This window comes from Pyxicephalus adspersus, chromosome 5, assembly GCF_032062135.1.
Source record: "Pyxicephalus adspersus chromosome 5, UCB_Pads_2.0, whole genome shotgun sequence".
NCBI classification, from domain to species: domain Eukaryota; kingdom Metazoa; phylum Chordata; class Amphibia; order Anura; family Pyxicephalidae; genus Pyxicephalus; species Pyxicephalus adspersus.
In genome coordinates, this window is record NC_092862.1 from 60186579 (window position 1) to 60207895 (window position 21317).

General features: G+C 37.2%; 1 protein-coding gene across 9 annotated transcripts in view; it reads left to right on the plus strand.

Annotated features, from left to right (window-relative positions):
• The window catches only part of ATXN1 (ataxin 1), a 171813-nt gene that overhangs the window by 137917 nt on the left and 12579 nt on the right, over window positions 1-21317 (plus strand). For all 9 annotated transcript variants that reach the window (XM_072411651.1, XM_072411654.1, XM_072411658.1 and 6 more), the window contains one exon: window positions 15142-17184. In XM_072411651.1, coding sequence (XP_072267752.1) covers window positions 15310-17184 — 1875 coding nt within the window. In that variant the 5' untranslated portion in view covers window positions 15142-15309. The remainder of the gene's footprint in view (window positions 1-15141; window positions 17185-21317) is intronic.

The window sequence follows — 21317 nt, forward strand, 5'->3', positions numbered from 1 at the left end:
CACATGAACAATAACTGTGTACTGTAGTCTTCTTCATGGGTAAATAAGGCATCCCCCTGAAAATAAGCCCTAGAGCATATTTTGGCCTTCAAAAAAAAATAAGACAGTGTCTTATCATCGGGGAAACAGGGTATATATATAACTATAATATATATATATTATACATGCTACTGTAAGTTATATTACGTTTACCTATTTTTTTTTTAACAGATGTTTGTGTTTTTTTATTTAAAGTTTTTTTTAATTAATGTAATAAATTTATTAAATATTGGACATATTTCGGTGAGTTATGCCTAAGAATTATAGGCCTACAATGTAAAATGAATTTCCATACAAAAAAATGTAACGCTTTTTGCATGGAAATACAGACAGAATTAGAACGTTAGGGGCGTTAAACCAGGTATGTTATGGCAATACACAAAGCCACTGCCCCTTCTAAAGTACTGCAGAAATGTAATTTTTCGGGTTCAAAAGTATGATATCTTCATTCCTTTTTCAAGTAACATTTTCTCACGCAGTCTTGATGCTAGGAGTTCCGAAACCACAGATATAACAAAATGAATCAGAGTTGTTTAGGCACTTACGACGGGAAACAGCGGAGCCAGACATGATCTGAAAGAAAGGAAATACAGGTGTAAGTAGAAAAATAAATTTTGTTTATTCACTACGTAGAGCAGCGCATAACCTCTGTCTTGCGTGTAAATGAATAGCCTATACAAATCCACGCTACAGTAATCGCATTAATATAAGCGGTAGAGAAAAAACCTGACGTGATAGAAGAAAACTAACTGCACTTTTAGAATCAGCATACCTTTTTTAATGTAAATAGGCTTGAAAATTTAGGTCAACAAAACATTTGTTCAAAATTGTTCCCCAGTGAATTCCAAGTATAGTAGAAAAAAAATGGAAACTTCCGGATTTTGAATTAGTAGAAAGAGACTCAGTAATGATACCACTACTTACACTGTGGATGACAAATAATTTATTAGCCCACTGATGTTCGATAATAGGTTCGCTTAAAGGGAACCTGTCTACAGTACTTTGATAAATATTGTAGTGTTGAGTATATAATTTCCAAAATAATTGAATTTGTTACCCTTAAACATGTTATTTAGGCTTTAGTAAGACCAGAAAAAATTGCCAAGGAAAGACTATAGATTATGATCATTCCTTTACCTGAAAGTCAAGGTAATAGCTGAAAAAAGGCTCTCTTTTTAATAATTAGTCCCCACTAGGCATGGACAAATCTTCCTGCAGGAAGGATTGGTGACAAATCCTGTTGGCATGGAGGACATGTAACAATGAAAAAACATTTTTAAGTACAGTACAATGTCTGTAGACTTCATGCAGCTTCAATTTCTTATCATATTTTTGACTGTAGTTCTTCTTTAAGGTTGTCCTGTCTCCACATTATAGCCTGAATTTAAGACAAGGTTACTCATTAGCTCGACAGGTAAATTTTAACACACAGATGATGGCTTAACTGCAACATTTAACTCTCTTGGATCAATATCAGACTGTTTCCATTAAAGTTAAAACCTATGCCAGTAAATCCTGAGCCAGTTATCACAATGGATAATTATATCACCTTGCCTTTTTCATGAGAGGGGCTGGAACTTTAGTTCCATTAGCTGCACTGGTCTTCATTAAAGTATAAATCAATCTGAATGTAGTGTCCTCTCCCTTTTCATAATGGGGTTTTCTCCAGTATGGAACGCTCCAGCATTTCCTGTGATTGTATTACAGCTCTACCCTGCCATAAAATCCTAATGCATTATAACACTCGAACTGCACACAGTCCACTCTCTGGATAGCTAAAAAATGAATTGGATACACTCTAATATTCAACAAAATCTATTACTTTTCTAGAATATACAGACAGGTTGCCCATAAATATTTAACCAGTAGTTGTAGTTTTTTTTAAAGGGAAACAATTGGAGCAATGGGCCTGATTTATTAAAGCTCTCCAAGGCTGGATAAGATACACTTTCATCAGTGAACCTAGATGATCCAGCAAACCTGAAGTAATTTCCTATTTGTTAGCAAATGTTTTCAATCCTGGACCAGATCCATTTTGTTTACGGGATCATCCAGGTTCACAGATGAAAATGTATCCTCTCCAGCCTTGGAGAGCTTTAATAAATCAGACCCAAGGTTGTTTTACATATATATTAAGGGTTTGATATTGATGGAGTCTTTCATATTCTATTAATAATAAAATCAAACTTAAAGTTACATATATTTGCTAAATTTTGCTGGAATCACACAGAAGGCAGCTGTGAGGTTCCTGCTTCCCAAGTCTTTTCTCTAAACCCCTCTGGGTGCTCCGAATCTCACACTGTTCATACATAAATATTGAGCCACCTTTCTGCATAAATAGTTTAGCCCATGCACACTCCAACATGTAAATCTTGGTGTTGGTTTATTACTGTGATTGGAAGTCTTTTTGACCAATAATATGTATCATTGGTATAGGTGTGTGTATTTTTCTTCAGATTATCTTTTATACAAGGTACAGCCATGATAACGGTCTTGCAAAGGATTCTAGGGTTCTAATGAGATTACTGCATCATCTTGGTGACTTTTGTCTAAATGATTATTCTGGTAAGAGCAGGCTGTGGCAAAGATGAATCACCATTCACATTTCTGACTAAATTAGCTCTGTGTTAATTCAGCTTCAGCTATTCAGCTCTGTAAACAACAACAAAGTATTTAAGTCTTTTTCAGTGCAAGATCTGCATTTTCATTCACTCACAAGAGAATCCCATATATTCTCACCAGAATGTTTCAGGTTTATTATATAAGACAGCGCAAAAAAGGTAGACTTGGATGCAAAATACAGAAACACATTATCATTTCAGCTTACTGACATCAAATGGCTGAGCAATGAAGCTTGATTCTGGTTTCCATTTGTCCTTCTCATTTAAATAGGGATTGTGTTTTGGTGATGGCAAATACAACCTTGCATGAGCTCATCTTGGGTTATCTCTTTCCTATTTATAAAAAAAAAATTGTCAATTCATTTGGGTTGCTCAAAGATATTTATGCTCTATCAAGGAAGTCTGTGTCTTAACACTAAAATGGATGCCTCATGTAACAGCTGTAGACCCAGTGACACATGAATGCTTCCTTAGTGGATGAGTTGGCAGGTTGATGCTTAGTTTGGCGTGTGCCACATTTTAAGTCATGAGCATCTCAAGTTCAAGTCATGACCTGTTGTTCATCCCATAGAAAGTATGGCATTTTTTCTGATTATCATTGGGGTTCATAACTATAAAATAGCTTTTTTAAATCCTTACCAGACACTTGCTCTGACACCACGCAAACTAGTGTTAAGCTTGCAAGGCTGGTATACACATTACATGACCTTGGGGATATTCCACTAATCACCCCCAGCAGTAGAATAAATAGTTTTGTGAAAGAGAATTGCTGGCCACTCGCCAACTATTGCCCTGCCTACAGATTAAGCCTTGCAGAGATGCGGGGGTTCAATCATGGAATCTCTTTTTAAGAAGTGGCTGTGAATGTTTACTGAGAGCAGAAAATTCAAGGAAACCGAGTGTGTTTGAATGTCAGCCCAGACATTAATCTGGCAGCCTTCCACTGAGATATTGGCATGAATATGATGTGTACACAGTGCCTGTGTTTAGTTGCTGCTGACTTGCCTTGCTAGAAAATATTTCTGCTTTTTTTCCAGACTGGAACAAAACTCTGTTAAACAAACCTTTAATGGTTCAGTTTCTGTTGTTAAGTCTTAGATCTTGTTATAAAACACCATACTGGACATCTTTGTAACCTGCCAAGCCAGAACATTGTGTTATGTGACAAGACAATAATCTCTTAACTCTAAAACATAAGTCCATATTGGCTTTAGCTGTCTCTTCCTGTCTGTCATACCGTTTCTTTAACGTGTGATACATTTGATTATCTTGAAAACAAAAATGGTTGACATAAAAACCTTATGTTGTTAGATATTCTTCTTTCTGATTCCCTAGGACTACCCACAGGCTCTGAATGGGTGAACCTTCATTCTTCTAAACTCTTTATCTAAAGTGTATGCCATCTCTGAAGCCCTTCTGTGTACATATGGGGTGATTGTGGTGAATCAAGCTGAAAAGATAGGTAGCCTCCTTTCTTCATCCCAGAAACCAATGAGACATAGCAAACATGCACCAACATAGACAGTTCAGCTGTTTACAATTTAGTTTATAAAAATAAAGCTAATCACAGTATTGAAATTGGTGTAGTTAGTGTGTGTTGAGTCAATACCTACTTTTTTCTTTTTTATCTTCACGTTGAGTAGAGAAATCCCTGTCAAGTTTTTCTGTTATCCGGGCCTCTGTTAGAGAGTTTTTTCCTTACTTCCTGTCCGGCTGACAATTTGTATTCATGTAGGTAAACTACAACAGCCCCACACAGAAATAAATGCTTTTACCACAGTAGAACTATGGTAGAACTCCTGTCAGATTGTGTTTGCCTATTTGCATTAAATATTGGACCATTTCTATAATAGATGGGCAACTTAAAGTAGAACTAAAGTTCCACTATTAAGTTTCTATGATCAGCCAGGTCATTATTGCAGAAAGGGGCAGCAGTTGACCCTTCTATAATAATCTCGACTACCTGTCTGATTGTTTTGGGTTTCTGGCATCCGCTTTGGTTTTTGTTGTCGCAAAAAGGGTGACCGACGAACGTTGGAAATGAACAACCATCACGGCGGATCTATTTGGCGGACGATCGTTCTCTATCTATCGTCTGTACAGTCGTTCAGTGATCGCGCATGTTTCTGCAATACACTTTCTCCTTTACATGTCACTCCCTGCATCGTTCAAACCATTGTTTCTAGCGTGTGTACACTATTGGTGGATTATATTTGAACGATCGTATCGTTACAGCATGTACAGAATTGTGCACAATACGATTGTTTAAATATAATTGTGCATATTCGTTGATTGGTCATAATCAGTCATTTTCTAGTGTGTACCTAGCTTAACACTGGGTTTTATTCCGTTTTACAGCTAAGGGTTCCAGTATGGCAATCTAAACAAATCAAGTTACTTTACAATACACAAGACAACAAGTCAACAATAAATGTAATTTACCCTTCCTGACTGAGCTGAATCCTCCATTTGTGTCTCACATGCTCTCGGACATTAGCATACAATCAGAGGGTCTTGGCAACAAAGAGAAAGCTGTCAATCCAGAAAGTAGTGGGTAGGGAGAAGTATGTATTGATGCCGATTGACAAGCTACAGGTTTGTGAATTAGCAGAGAAAATGCTGATAAAGTATCTGCTATAACATAATCTTCTTCCACTGTAAAACAAACCACTTAAATCTACATCAGTTGCAATCACTACCACACCACTGTATTAAGCTGCATTAGGGTGAATTCTTTGGCAGATGCAACAGGTTTTATGAGAATTTCAAGATGAACTAAGTGAACATGGTTAGAACAGATGCACTTTAAGTGCTGGTGAACCATTAATTTTACTAGTTCTTATAGTTCAGCCCTAATCATTGTCTAAATTGGCTGGTTGCAGATTTAACTTTGAACAATGAATGGTTACCCGTTCCTGGATATTTCATGTCTACATTAATATGTTAACAAACTGGCTTCATGTATTAAGCCATATTTATGGTGTCTCGGAAAAAAGCCCAGTCCTTTCTATTGCAGACTTCAAGCTGTTAGTATTAAACAAACAGGAATTTTCTGTTTTCAAAAATTCAAAAAATGAATGTCTGATGATAAAACACAATACCAAGAAGAGGAAGTATACACTGCTCAGTATTTACAATTACTTGTTAATACATTCCTTAAATGCACCTGGTGCAATCAACCCAGGGTCCATATAGAATATAAATTACCTAAAATGCACTTTCACTGTCAACTAAAGCCAAAACATGTAAAATGCTAAAGCCAGTAGCTCCACAGTTACAAATCAACATTTTTCTCTCACCTCTTTCATCTCTGTATTACCCCTTGCAGTAATGAATTATAATTATTAACACTTGTAACTAGGTACACAAATGTGAGTGCTCCAGAAGTCTTCATTATCTTGGATCCACAATAACCCAGACATGACTTGTAAAATAGGAAAGACAAAGCCCGATAGGTAGATGTGTCAAATCACAATGCTAGTTCTCAATGATGCTGACTATTATGCAAAGAATATCACAGGTTTTTACTAAATAAAAACCCTGGCTAAATTTAATTTGCAATTTGCTGAATGGACAATATATAAGCAGCAAATCAGAGATGAGGTCATCCCTCTACCCGTTTCTGCTCCATCACCATGGTTACTGAAGGCATGCGTGTATTCTGCTGAGGTAGAGTGGATCAGATTTCTGTCCCTCTCTATGGCTCTCTTAGGCTTAATACAGACACTCAATAATACAATAGGATCAAACAGCTGCAATACAGTCATACCTGTTCTGTTCTAAAGGTGAAGGGGAACAGGAGGGGCCCCGCTGTGTCCTTCCCAATGATAAAGACTAGCAGTCCTGAGCTATGACTTCCCAAAAATCTTATATAAAATGGTGGATAAGCAAAATAGTTACATTTGTGCTAACCATATTTTTCCTTTTTTATGTTCATTTTGAATAGGCTGGGGAACAGATATAACGTTTTTCAGGTCTTTATTGATATTCACAGTCCTGTTAGGTAAATTATTGTCACTTCTTATCCCAGTGACATCTGCAGTCATCTATACAGGAAGTAGAGGACCCCCCTCTAAGCTACATATTCATGCTGGATTATTGTTGCCTGAGATTATCTATTTGAGCAAAAATCTATCATGTTTACAGCAGTTCCCAGACATTGTTCATCAATCCAATAGATCAATAAACAACACAGCAGTAACGACCACTGGACTTTCCTATAAAGGAGACAATAGAGTGTTACATAATATAACAGAAACAAAAAACTTTTATAGAACTTTTTTTTATAAATTAGGGGAAAAAGCCCTTCATCATTTTTTTACTACTGTAAATCTCTGATGTAGGTTTCCACTGACTGGATCAAATTTATTTAGGCACTCCAAGGGAAGGTTACGCTCTCTTCAGTGAAGCTGGGTGATCCATCAAACCTGAAATGGATCTGGTACAGGATTCAAAACATTTGGAAGCAAATAGCAAATGATTTTAAAGAAATCCATTCCAGTTTTGCTGGATTACCAGCTTCACTTTTGAAAGTGTATTGTCTCCAGCTTTGGAGAGCTTTATTAAATCAGGGCCTCTGTCTCATTGATAATATTGTCAATACTGAGTACATGACCAGCATTAATCCTCTCCAAGTCCCTGAGCTGCATATCAATGTTTCCCAAAATAATACCCGTTGTTGGGTGTCCTTTTCTTGTGCAAAGCTTCAACTGGTCTTTGTTCATAATTGGTGTTACTGACTATAATTTATTTTTTGGTTTAGTGAAGGATTGGAGCCATTTCATTGTTGACTATATCCCACCCATTGAGATATCTCAAAACTTTCTAGGCCCAGTAAGGCTTTTTACTGGATCAGGAAGTAAATATATTTCTTCTCATTTGGAACAAATGCAGGGGAAAAGACTTGACAGAGGTGCTAAAAATCCAAATTTAAAATTAAATATAAAAAAAACTTTTTGCTGGACTTGAGAATTCATTGTTTAGGTACACATTTAGCCAGAAAATAATTTGTCTGCTTGACACTTGTTTATAAACACTATTGAACACCAATTTAGGATTTATTGTACACTGATCATAATAAAGCCAGAACTTGTTTAATTGACATCTATAAATTATTTACTGACAGTAAATGTTTTTTTCACTTATCTGACTTATTATTTAGTAAAATCTTCATGTCATACATCATGAGGTGAGCACTGTTCACTAATAGATGTGTCGCTGATGCTGATAAGATTTTAAAACATATGTCCAATTTTTAAGTAAACTCCACTTCAAATTTTGACTTGTTTATATTGGGTAATTTTATGGGTTTTATATAGAGACTGCTTACCATTTTAAATGACAAATCAAACCATGTAAGAGGAACTTTGCAATCCCAAATCTTAGTTCAGCCAACTTCTGGAATTTTTGAAACAAAGGCATGCATATATTGGGGGACATTTATTACAATGAATAGGGTTTATGAGTCATTTCTAAAAATTAGGCTGCAGTCAACTGAAAAATATGCAAAACTTTTCCACAAAGATGCTTTTCAGTGCAAATGAAACATTTTTTTTACTGTTTGTTAAGAGAACCAGAATAGAATACACCTCTTCAACCAGATGTGGAGGAAATGGATAATGTACAATAATGTGTTAATTAAAACTGAAATTGATATATGATTGGTGGTGGGGGATTTATAGTTATTTCAGTGATTATTGTGAACAAAACTAGTTGTTAAGGTTGATTGCGAAATTATTTAAAGGGGCTAAGTCTCAAAACAGTAACAGAATGTGCAAAACTTGGGCAGACTAAGGTGAGGTGGCAGTATGCCGATTGAAAGGGATAGAACATTTAACAGGTATGTTGCTATGTGCTGAAATAGAATATATTCCTAATAAACCAAACAAATAACTCAACAGCTCAATGATCGTTATTCAATATTTATCAATAAAGGAATATATTGGGATAAATGAGTTATCTCTCTCCCTGATTCCTACAGCCGCTTGGTTTTGTATATGGAGAAAGCCAAAGGATGGTTTCACCACACAGTGTCAGAAGCCAATTGCTAAATGCAATTGTAGGTAGGGGAGGGAGGGTTATCTTGTGGTTCATGTCAGACATAATATAGACATCGGACTAGGGTCATATAGTGACTGACAGATGAGGGTTTTGCTATGGAGAAGAGCCTAGGAAAACCTGTTGAATGCCAAAGCCACCTATGTTGTGAATAGAATTTGCTTGTGCTATTTTCCACTATGTAACAATCAGATGTACCCCACTTGAGATAACAAGAGCAGTAAATGGTAAAACAATAAAGGTGCGTACACACTTCCAATTTTTATCGTTCAAAACGAACGACGAACGATCGATTGGGCAAAAATCGTTCGTAAAAAAAGTAACCGACGAACGAGGAAAGTCGTTGGAAACGAACGACCGGACCGGCGGATCGGATTGGACGACGATCGTTGAACATCGTTCGTGTGTACGATCGTTGATCGTCCATGGTCTGAGCATGCGTAATGAACGAACGTTCGTTCACTTTCCTGTCGTGCACATAGTTCCTCTATCGCTTAAACGATCGTATCTATCGTGTGTACAATATCTACGAACGATCGTGTCGTTATCTCTATGTGCAGGATCGGTGCTATACGATCGTTCGTAGATATTGTGCAGGATCGTTCGTCGTTCGTTTTCCAACGATAATAATTGGAAGTGTGTATGTAGCTTTAGGCAGGTAACAGAATAGCAGGTCATCAGTAAAACACCAAAAGCTACAAGCAGAATTTAGATCGGAACTGAAGTGTAGTGTAAGATAAAGTGAACCTATTTTCACTTAAACAACTAGTCATGCAAAGATGACTTGTGTGATTTTTTTTCTTTGCCCCCTTTTTTTTGGAAATTCCTAAAAATATTTGGATAATGATAATGAAGTTAACCTTACTTTACATGCATTCCAGTGATGGCTATATGGCATTTCTCAGATCAGGTTTTGTAAAGACGAAAAGCTTAACAAAGATTGATTAGGTTTACATAGACTTGAAAGCCAGCATGTAGCAGATTTATTGCGGAAAATAAACAATTGGTATGTTCAAAGGATTTGAGAATATGTGTAGTAGTAAATGTCAATTTTTTAAATTATATACAAGTTTTACCGCTTCTCAACGTCATACGCAGTGATCTCCAACGATGGCGACAACAGACCTTTATGTGTACAATATCTACGAACGATCGTGTCGTTAACTCTATGTGCAGGATCGGTGCTATACGATCGTTCATATATATCGTGCATGAACGTTCGTCGTTCGTTTTCCAACGATAATAATTGGAAGTGTGTATGTAGCTTTAGGCTACGATGCCATTGACCTTTTTTAAGGTAGGAGCTTAGCTGTATTTTTTTTTTTGTAGTTTATATAGGACTAAGAAATCAATTTTTGTAACAATGCAGTAAATCTATAACTATGTAGTCAGTGTACCTCCTCTTTCAACCTCTGGCTTTCATGAATATTAAATAATGTTTAGAAGATAAAGCACGGGCAATGTGTACACATGTATACTTTATATATACAGTATATAGTCACACATATGCTAACTTGTAAAATACTGGACATTACATAAGTACTATTTAATATTCTTGTATAACGTATGGAATGCAAATCTGGGTTTTCCATTTGGGGGAAATTCTTCTGTCGGTAGAAAGAAAATGGAAATCAATCAGACTGCTACTTAGATTTGGTGCAGTATGCCAAAGTAAACTTTCAGGTTCCAAGTACATGTTTCTGGTCTTTGTTGAATAGAAATGCACGTCGCACTGAAACTCTGTCCTGTAAGGGCTGCAGTTTATAAACTGCTGTTTGTTCTGGAGTAAACCCATTTGCAACTGAAAATTCCCTTCATATTTCCCAGGATTTTTACTGGGAGATGTATAGTGGTAATAATGACAACACTTTTGTACAAATGTTCATATTTGCATATATAATGTTGATGGCCTGTGAGTGTTTTACTAAAGAGTGTGTTTGCCTTAGGGCATATAAAGTTTAGAGTCACAGCTGGATATAGACTGTAATGTATACAGTGTCACCCTGAACTACTGGACCAGATAACTAAGAAACTTTCAAAATGTAACCGAAACTATCAACACTTTGGGTGTAAAAAACATAATTTACATGAAATTAGTAAATTAACTGAATTTTTCTCTCAATTTTACTTCCTGTCATTCTCTGCTCAACAGCACTTTTGTGTGAAGTGTTAGCTCTCCAAACCAAATTAACTTTTATTGACTTGGCTCAGTATTGTCAGTCTAAAACCGTTACCACATAAAAAAAGCACATGTATGACCTTCTCAATCTTCTACTGCCTCTTCACTGTACAAAAATTTGTCCAGACTCTCTGCTAAAACATAATATGCAGAGCCATATTTTTCTGCAATGCTTCTTGCCTAACAAATGGTTTTGTTAGTTCCTAAAATGCTGACCCGGATATCGTATACAGATCAGAAGTACAAATTTTACTTTGATTTCACCTAATACATACTTGTTCTAAATTAAGCAAATAGATCCAAACGAAAGCTTTTTTAAATACACAGCAATATCTACCCCCTTTTTTTTCTCAGAACAAATTATTGGCAACAAAGAAAAATGAAGTGCCCTTCTTATCTGTGCTGTCATGGGTGCTTGTATCACAAGACTGAACAAAATGCAAATCATTTCACAGATACAGCACTTATGTATTCATTTCAGCTGTGTATATATCTGGGTTGCTGAAATTTAGCTTTTAAGTGTTTTTATATGGGTATGTCATATTAAAAAAAGTGCACGGAACACCACAGACTAGGCTTGAGTTCACTTTGCACAGTCCTAGTGTTTTTTGGATGGTGTTAAACTTCCCTGCAGTTGCTTGTTGAAGTAAAACTTGTTATAAACCTGGTGAATTAAATTGAGTGTGTAAGTTGATTAAGAGATGGCTTAAGTTCTTTGCCAATCTTGACTTTCCTGTAAACAGACTCAATTCATTAAGATATTTATATTCCTTCAATTTTACTTTTCCTACCTTCTCACAACCTTGGATGGCTCCATTTCATCCCTTCTCAATATACACTCACATAGATATTCCCTAGTAGGAATAAATTACTGTCATTAAAACACATGAACCTGGAAGATTCCCACCAGTGAATGTTTGAGGGAAAGTCAAATCCCTGTTTTATATTCAGAGCCCTTAGTGGCGTGCAAGCATCTGTAGGCTACCAGTTTATCAACAAAGACGTCACCACTAAAAGATTCTTGTTTTTTTGCTCAAAATGTTTTGTCAGGCACAATATGGCTCTTGTATTGATCATTAGCAGGTAGCAGAACTAATTGTTATCTAACTTCTATTCAGTCATTTTTCTTATAACTATGATAGCTAAACATTTAAGATAGATTCCCAATCATGTGATTTTGTTTACAGCATAATATCTACATTAAATGTATACAGTGTATATCAAAGGCTACAAAATATTAACTGGTAGGAAGTAAAAAAAAGACCTTAGAAAGAAGTTCAGAATGTGAGTTTAGGTCTGCTGTAAGCAGTATATTGAAAATGTAATGATGTGTCCTTCTTGAGTGTTTGAAAGGAAATCACTGTCTATTAAGAGCTGACAATAAAAATTCTAGATAATAACTGTGGTATGTAATTTGGAAAGGTAATATAAATAAGTAACACAACAGTGGGTATATCAGCTTCATGGATCCCCTACACTGGTTTTTAATTACATCTGATGTAAATATCTGTAGTATGTTAGCCATTTCTGAAATATTGGCACAATATTAGTTATCTAAACTTAGAAAGAATTGGAACACTGAAAGATCTTTAGGGAAAAGGAAGGTGAGTCTTTCGTAGTAAAGCATAACAACATAGTACACATATGGTGACTGGATATTATTAACCGACCACCTGAGAGTATATTTGTAGATGATAACTCAAATCATAAACAAATTCTGCACATTGTCAAACTACTTTATCAGTGTCTAAAGCTCAAACAGTGGAAAAACACTAAAATGCTGTCTGGAAAAATGTTTTTTGCAAATGCTTTTGGGAATACTTCCAGATGTGTACAGTTTAGCTAAAAATCCACTATCCATAAAAAACACTACTTCTGATTTGAATTATGAAGACTTTTGTATTATTCATATTTTTATCGCCTGTGGTAAGATCATAAATCATTTCCTCTACCCAGGGGAATTCTCATTCAATAGACTGGAATGACTTTATCACAGTAAATAGAACTCAGTGTAATTTTTCTGCGATGTAGCAGCACGCTTCATCTATTGTAGCACTTAGCAAGTCTACTTAAAATAATTACCACAGGCCTATCACAAGCACTGGATGAGTTTATTACAGGGCTTGTCCAGGAACATTTGGAGACCTCACTGAAATATTTCAATCCTTCTTCTCCTAGGGATGAATGAAACAGTGATAGAAAAAAAAATCTATTCTCATTCTTTACAGAGCTGAATTCTATATTCTGAAAATGTCTCTGAATTCTGCTTATGTTAAGATGGACCCAGAACCATAATTAAACAGCACATTGTGGTTGTAACCTTCTCTTTGGGCAATCTGGAGGATTCATACCGTCATCACTGCCTTTAGCTGCCCTGTTGTTTTCATTGGAAATAGGCTAGATATATAAGTAAAATTCTTAGTTAGAAATCTACATTTGAAAAACCATGGGACAAATATTTGGGCAAATTCTGGTATGTGTCTGTACGATCCGCTGTGAGATTGTGTGATTGTTTTATAAGGCTTAGTGGTGGGTTACTGCTTTGCAACAGCATTTAATCACAAGTAGTGTCTGAAGAATGCAGGATCCACCATAGTGGTTGACAAATGCCTTACAGTAGCCCATCAAAACTACCTCTGAATGCTTTCATTCTTTGGTCAAGTATAGAGGTGGCTGCTGGCAGGCTGTAAACCCCCAAAGAAAGATCTGTTTAAACCTGACCTAAATGTACAATATTATTGAGAATGTACTCTATAAATAAAGTGTATATAAAGGCAAAATAAAGATAATATATGTATGGTACGTGTCAATGGTAGTGAAAAGCTTAATGTTGAATTCACAAAAGACACAAACTAATGCAGTTCCATATTCATTATTATAACATTACTTGGTATTAACCAAGCCAATGGTTCTGAATCAATAAATCTCTATAAGATAGAGATATATAATTCAGATGACAGACTATCATGGGTGAACCTGGGACAGATGAATATTACTGACAGTTCCTGATTACTAATAACTAAAACTAGATACTTGGCTTATATTTTTTCATAGCTGTAACTATTCCTTTTTCATCTGACCCAGCTACTAGAAGAATTCTTTACTAAAAGAGAATACACATGACTACACTTTTCTGTGCTGTGAGGCAGATGTTCCCAACACATACAGGGAGAAAATTATGACAAGGTCTTTAACAGTTATCCTTTGTTCAACACAGTCTTTCCCTCACAGTTGTTTTCACACTTGCTTCAACACCCGCCTACGCAATCCTAATAAAAGTCAGCACCTTGCACTACAGAGTGTTATGTTTCTTCCTTTCAGTACTTTTCTGTGCTTAAGTTTTAAATATTTTAGAACCTGTTTTGTGAAGAGAAGATGTATTTGATAACAATTATGTGTTTTAAAATGGTGTATTATGTGTTAACCTTGCTATTATTACTAGTATTACTAATATTACTACTACTACTACAATATCATCTCCCAAATTAACATTCATGCTTTGTGTATGGAATTTGTTGAAGTCCTCATTGATTTCAAATGTTCATTGAGTTATATTATAATTACAAAAACGAACATAAGTGTTGTGCTTACCTGCCACAATTATTACAACAGTTGTCATTTTATCACACTAACCAATGGCCCTAACACCTTTCAGCAGAGGATGACCACAGGAGGGTACTGTTAAAAGAACGGAAAACTGCTCTGCGTTGGGCATATTGTGCAACCTGTCTTCTAGAAGCTTTATTATAGTTAAAACAGATAAGTTGTAGTTATAAATAGAAAGCTGATGGCAGAACAAACAAAAACATTTATTTATTCAACTTTTTTTAGTGCCGTCCCTCCCCCTCAAGATTTGACTTTCCATCAAGTCGAGGTATAGGTTGGAATTTCCTCAATGCTAACACACACTACAGTAAAAGTCTACCAAAGTATATTGTCTGTATGTAGTGAAAATCAGTAAAAAAAAAAAAAAACTTAGTGGAGGTGAATATTCACTCACTGACAAGGGGACAGCTCTCAAGGGGTAACTTATAACTACAAACAGCCTAGATATTTGATTTTTTAGATGGAAGAGGAAGAGAATCTTTATTTACAGCATATTTGAAATTGTTGGAAATATATAATTTTCCTTTACTTTTTCATAATCAGTGGCACAAAGTCAAGTCTGATATGTGTTTTAAATCTTAATTTTCAATGGTAACTTTAATTAAAGGTCTTGTTATGTTTTTTTGTTTCCATGTTTAGATTCCATATCAGCTGTTAGAAGATTGTGCTCCCAGGGAGATGATTCCTCATGAAGTTCTTGGGGTTCCTTTTGGAATTAAATGTGATTTTCCATTCACCAGACTGAAATCAGTATCAGTCAGGCAGTGAGCAAGTAGTGGGGTTGGCGGGGGTGGCAGAAAGCAAAACATGAAATCTAATCAAGAAAGGAGCAATGAAAGCCTGCCACCAAAGAAACGTGAAATTCCCGCCACCAGTCGACCTTCTGAGGAAAAAACTGTCGGACTGACAAATGAAAACCACCGTACAGATAGTTTGTCATGGCTTCCCACCACAGGCAGCAGCCATGGTGGACGTCATCATGGGTCTGTAGGAACTTCAGTAGAAGCTGGTTTACAACAGGGGGTAGGTTTACATAAAACACATTCAACTAGTATAGACTATTCCCCCCCTAGTGCTCCAAGGTCGGTACCAGCAGCAACAACAGTTCCTGCCATTTATCAAACTGTGCAGTCTCAATCAGGGGCATCAGTATCTCCTGTGCAATATGCTAATGTGCCCCAAACGTTCCAGTTTATTGGGCCGCCGTATAGTGGACCATCTTATGCAGGATTCATCAATTCGCAGCTAGTTTCACCCACATCGAATTCTGCATCAAGTGCTGTGTCCTCAACAGCATCAGCAGTCTCCACTCCATCACAACGTTCCCAGATGGAGGCTTATTCTACTATGTTGGCCAATGTAAGCAGCTTAAGCCAGCAGGGGCATAAAGGTGAACCACATCTAGATCGGACTCCAGGATTGATTACAGCAGGATCTCCACCTACACAGTCAAGTCAATATGTCCATATTTCAAGCTCATCACAGAGTGGAATCAGAAATCTGTCACCACCATCTATCCCAGTCCATTTACATACCCACCCAGTGATTCCACATACACTTACCCTGGGTACTTCCCCACAGGTGGTTGTTCAGTACTCAGATTCAGGAGCTCATTTTATTGCTAGGGATCCTACAAAGAAAGAAGACAGTTTCAGGTCACAAGCCAAGGAGTTATTAAATGGGGAGATTGAGAAAGTTAGGAGATTTGTAGTCCCTTCCTCAACAGATGCACATCTAATGAAAGCAGGCAATAATAAACCAGCTTCCCAACATTATGAGACAAGGCATGTAGTGATGCACCCTAGTACTGAATTTAGTGCTCGGGATCCCTCAGGTGTTCGGACCTCTGTCATGGTGGTGCCCAACAGCAACCCAGCTGCCACAGACATTGATGTTCCACAAACCATTAAGAGAGAAACCTCACCCTCAACTGCTCATAACAAGGGAAGCTTACACTTAGGAAAACCATCCCACCGGTCCTATGCTTTATCCCCACAACAGACTTTATGCGCAGAAAGCGTGAAAACCGTGGCCACTTTATCTCCTCACACTGTCATCCAGACAACTCATAGTGCAGCAGAGCAACTTTCTGTTGGGCTGCCTGCTGCAGCCTTTTATGCGGGTACACAACAGCCAGTTATTGGCTATCTCAGCAGTCAGCAGCAAACCATTGGTTACCCTGGAAATTTGCCACAGCACTTGGTTATTCCAGGCACACAGCCCTTGCTCATACCTGTTGGCAATCCAGACATTGAACCATCCGGTGTAGGGGTAGCTCCTGCTATTGTAACTTCATCTCCCCAATTTGCAGCAGTGCCTCATACATTTGTCACTACGCCCATTCCTAAGAGTGATAACTACAGTGCTGAATCATTGGCAACTCAAGCAGCCTACCAGACGACATTGGTTCCAGCTCAAATACACCTCCCACTAGTACAGTCTGTTGCTTCTCCAATGGCAGCTGCTCCAACACTGCCCCCTTATTTCACAAAAGGGTCAATCATTCAGCTGGCCAATGGTGAGCTAAAAAAGGTAGAAGATTTGAAAACTGAAGACTTTATACAGAGTGCCGATATTAGCAACGACTTGAAAATAGACTCCAGCACAGTCGAAAGAATTGAGAACAGCCATAGTCCAGGCATTGCTGTGGTTCAATTTGCTGTCGGAGAACATCGAGCACAAGTGAGTTAAATGTTGTATTTTGTGCCTATATTGTGTCTTTTTATTGCCTTTTAGTAATACCAAACAGTTTTAAGGCAATGCCTTACCGAATATTATTCATTATTCACAATTTATATATGCATACACAGTTGTATTATTATTAAACAGTACCTATATCGCGACAACATATTACGTAGCCATGTACATTAAATAGCGGTAGCAAATGACAGACAGATTCAACCAGTCACACAGAAGAGGACCCTGCCCAGAAGAGCATACAAGTTAAGAGGTGGGGGAAGTGGCACACAATAGGAGGGGGAATTTGGGATGTTGAGGGTTTTAAGAGACAGAAGATAACGCATAGGCCAATATCAAAAGATGGGTTTTATGTGCACTTTTAAATGAGCAGAAGCTGAATAGGACAAGGAAAACAATTCCAGAGAGTCGGAGCAGCCCTAGGAAAGTCTTGGAGCTGTGCATTGAGGTTATAGGTGGGGAAGTTGATAGTAGGTCATTGGAGGAGCAAAGAGAGCAGCTAGGGATGTATTTTTCTATCAGGTCAGAAAGGTAGGTGGGACAGGAGCTGTGGAGATATTTGAAAGCAAAACATGTGAGTTTGAATTTGAAATGGAAGCTATTGAAGAGAGCTACAAAGAGAGGCAGCAGCATTCATAATGAATTGTGGAGGAGAGATTATTTGGGTTACTGGAATACCAGTAGAAGAATGTTACAGTAGTCCAGAAGAGAGACAAGAATGTGAACAAGGAGTTTAGTGGTCTCTGGGGACAGGTAGGGGCGGGTTATGGAGATATTGCACAGGTGAAAGTGCCAGGACCTGGAAATTTTCTGAATGTGGGAGGTGAAGGAGAGGGCAGAGTCGCAGGTGATGCCAAGACAACGTACCTGAGGGGAGAGATGAAAATCATTGTTATTAACAGGAATATGTCGGGAATATTTGGTATGTGGGGGGGGTGAAAAGTTGCATTTTTATTAAGGTTGAGTTTTTTTAGAAACTTGGCAGCATGAAACCTGATCCAGGACTGAGGGAAACAAGTCAGGGGTGGGCAGATAGGTTTGAGTGTCATCAGCATACAGATGATACTGTAAATCAAAGGTGGATATGATCATAAGGTCATTGGCCACTTTTGTAGGGGCTGTTTTGGTGGAATGAGCAGCATGAAATCCAGACTGGAGTGAATTATTAAATTTCCATATTTGTATGTTTCTCAGCTTTTAGCCAGAATAGTAAATCTTTTATGAAAAGTCAAAAGGTAATGTGAAGCTCTTTTGCCTGTTTAGTCATAGGGTCGCTGCAAGATGCAAAAGTCCCACTTTGAAAATTGGCAATCAAGCAGGTGTATGTTGCAAAAAGGGACAGGCAATATCCTTTCTGCAATACCTATTTTTACCTGCCTGTTTGCTGCCCAGCTGTCAAATTTCAGGGATGTCCGGCAATTCCGGCTCCCCTTGCAGGTATCCGGGACTGAATGAACTTCCGCCCCCTCACCCCGGCCAATCAAGACTACCAAAAATTGTATTCAAGGAGACAAGAAGGAAGAAGATAACTGTGCTTGCAAAAGAAGGACAGCAGATTATCAACTAGGTATAGTTCTGCTTTAGGATCTTATCTCAGTGTAGGAAACGTTTGTAATCTACTAAACAGTTAGGATTAAATTTAGGGTTAAGATCCATGGTTAGGGAAGCTGATTTATTGAATCTTGAAAGGGACTGTGTCTGTACAACATAACACAATAGTACACTTCTACATCTTATCTAAAGCTAATATAAAATGTTCCAGTTTACAAACATGATGATTACACGTCTGCATACTTAGCTTCTAATTCTTAATGATTTTTTCTAAATCATATCAGGTAGTTACTGTATATTTATCTCATAGGGAAAAGGTGCTGTTTTTTTACAGTCTGATATCACAACATACATTTATAATAGTTTTATTGATAACTGCAATTGTTTATTAAGATCAAGCCTTTCGCATCTCTCACATTGTTCAAAGATTACAAATCTGAATTCTAAAGTTAAAAAAGTTAGCTGTTTTGTGTAGTGTCTAATTATTGAACAAATCAAAAGTGTGATAAAATCATGTGCATATAGCAAACATAAATTCCCCCACCTACGATCTTCAAGGATAAGCCCAGTTTATGAATGACTAATATCAAAAGTAACTTGGTAATTTTGGTTATTTCTTAAGCTTGTTAAGAGGTGTTTTAACATCAAATATCATCAGATATAAAGGGATATAAAGTGATGTTTAATTCTGAACTTCATGCATGCTTTATTTGTTTTATATACTTCTTTTATTTGTATACAAAGAATATAATAGGTTTTATTCAGGGTGGATATGTTTAAAGCCAGGTACCAATGTTGGCACAGGGAGAAGTCCTTGGCTCTGTGAAAGTTTTGATCACAGTTCTTACAAATGAGCAGTTTTGATGTTAAAATATAAGTAGGTGAATAGGGTAAAATTTAAAGTTCATCTGTGCAAATTTAAAATAAAGTGCAATTTTTGCAAAAAAAAAAAAACTGTAGTTGTAAACGCATGTAAAAGTTTAGCAGTGACAGCCTGATACACACACAGTGTTAAAACCTAACATGTTTTGTACTTATTCACTCAACTTTATTGTGTTTTTGTGCACTAAAATTTGAGTTTACTGTAAAATTTGATTTGAGTAGTCCAAACATCATGTGACATCAAAAATTGCATCTACCATTATTTTAGTCAACACGGTTGACCATGCCTAGGAAAACCATGACCTGGAACTGTGAGGCAGATGGATTAGAAAGATGACTGCTCTTTCCATCCCTTGCTTCTGCCTCCAGCCAAATACATAGGGCATAATACCAGCAGGTGCAAACTAGCTGATTTTCCCATATGAGGAGGAAGAAGAGGAAGTGTCAGCCAACCCACCACTTACTTTGTTCTAGTTGTATGGCACAAAAACAGACACCGGCCTCCTCTGAATTTTGTGACCTAACCACCATTTCCCTTTCTGATCACTCATGTGCCATTCAAATTCCCTTTCTGGTCACTCTGTGCCATTCAAATTCCCCTTCTGATCACTCTGCCATTCAAATTCCCCTTCTGATCACTCTGTGCCGTTCTTACCTTTTTTCCACTGTACGGCAGTTAGGGCAGGGATCAGCAGGGGGCGCTGTGCCGGCTTCTTTTGCTCTGCACTGCAGCCAGGAGGAGACACACGCTGCAGCCAGCGAGGAGAGGAGACACACGCTGCAGCCAGCGAGGAGAGGAGACACACGCAGGATCGGGTATCAGGTGAGTATCCTTTTTTAGTTATTTTATAACACATTTGTTGTATAAGTGCATCTTTTACGGCAAAAAATACAGTACATTTGAAAGGTCAAGGAGGGTGTTATGGGTAATGTTTGTCTTCTTGAAAAACCACATTTCACAGAAACAGTGATCAACATAGTTTGCTTGAAACCCATGGCATAATCAAACCACCCCTTTTCCCATAGATCAACAGGTCTTAGAAGAAAGCATTCATACTTCGTCAAAAGCCTTGTCTGATCTCTATTGTCTCAGCTGGCTAGATTTTCCTTTTCCTCTCAAAATAAATATGATTACACAAATGTTTACATAATCTAACCACATCAAGTATATTGTCTGAATGTGATCAGGTTATGTCAGCATGTGTAACCCATTAAGTCTATTGACACCTTAAGTCATTTAGTTTTCCAGTTAAAAAAACACTTCAGATATGCAGTGGGACTAAACCTAAAAATCAAAATATTGCAAGCAGGCAAAGTCTTAATTTCATGCATTTCTCTTTCTTTTTCAATTCATTTCTCTATTATTCAATAAAATGTACCTGCCCGGTCACAATCTTCTCTATACTGCACATTAAACTGCACACACAATCCCAGCACACCTGATTGCTAGGAACGTATGAACTCTTGTGCACATACACGGGGGTTACATTTTTTCAGCCTTGCCAATAAGCCTGGCCAAGGTCCTGATCCCAGGACCGAGGAGAAGGAGCGAGGAGAGATAAGTTTAATTAACATGTTTTTATTGCTTTGGTCTCTTGCACTTGCCTAATGTTTTTTAGGTTATATCAAACTATGGAAGAGCTCTATTTTATAAAACTAATATATGAACAGATTTATAAAAGTTC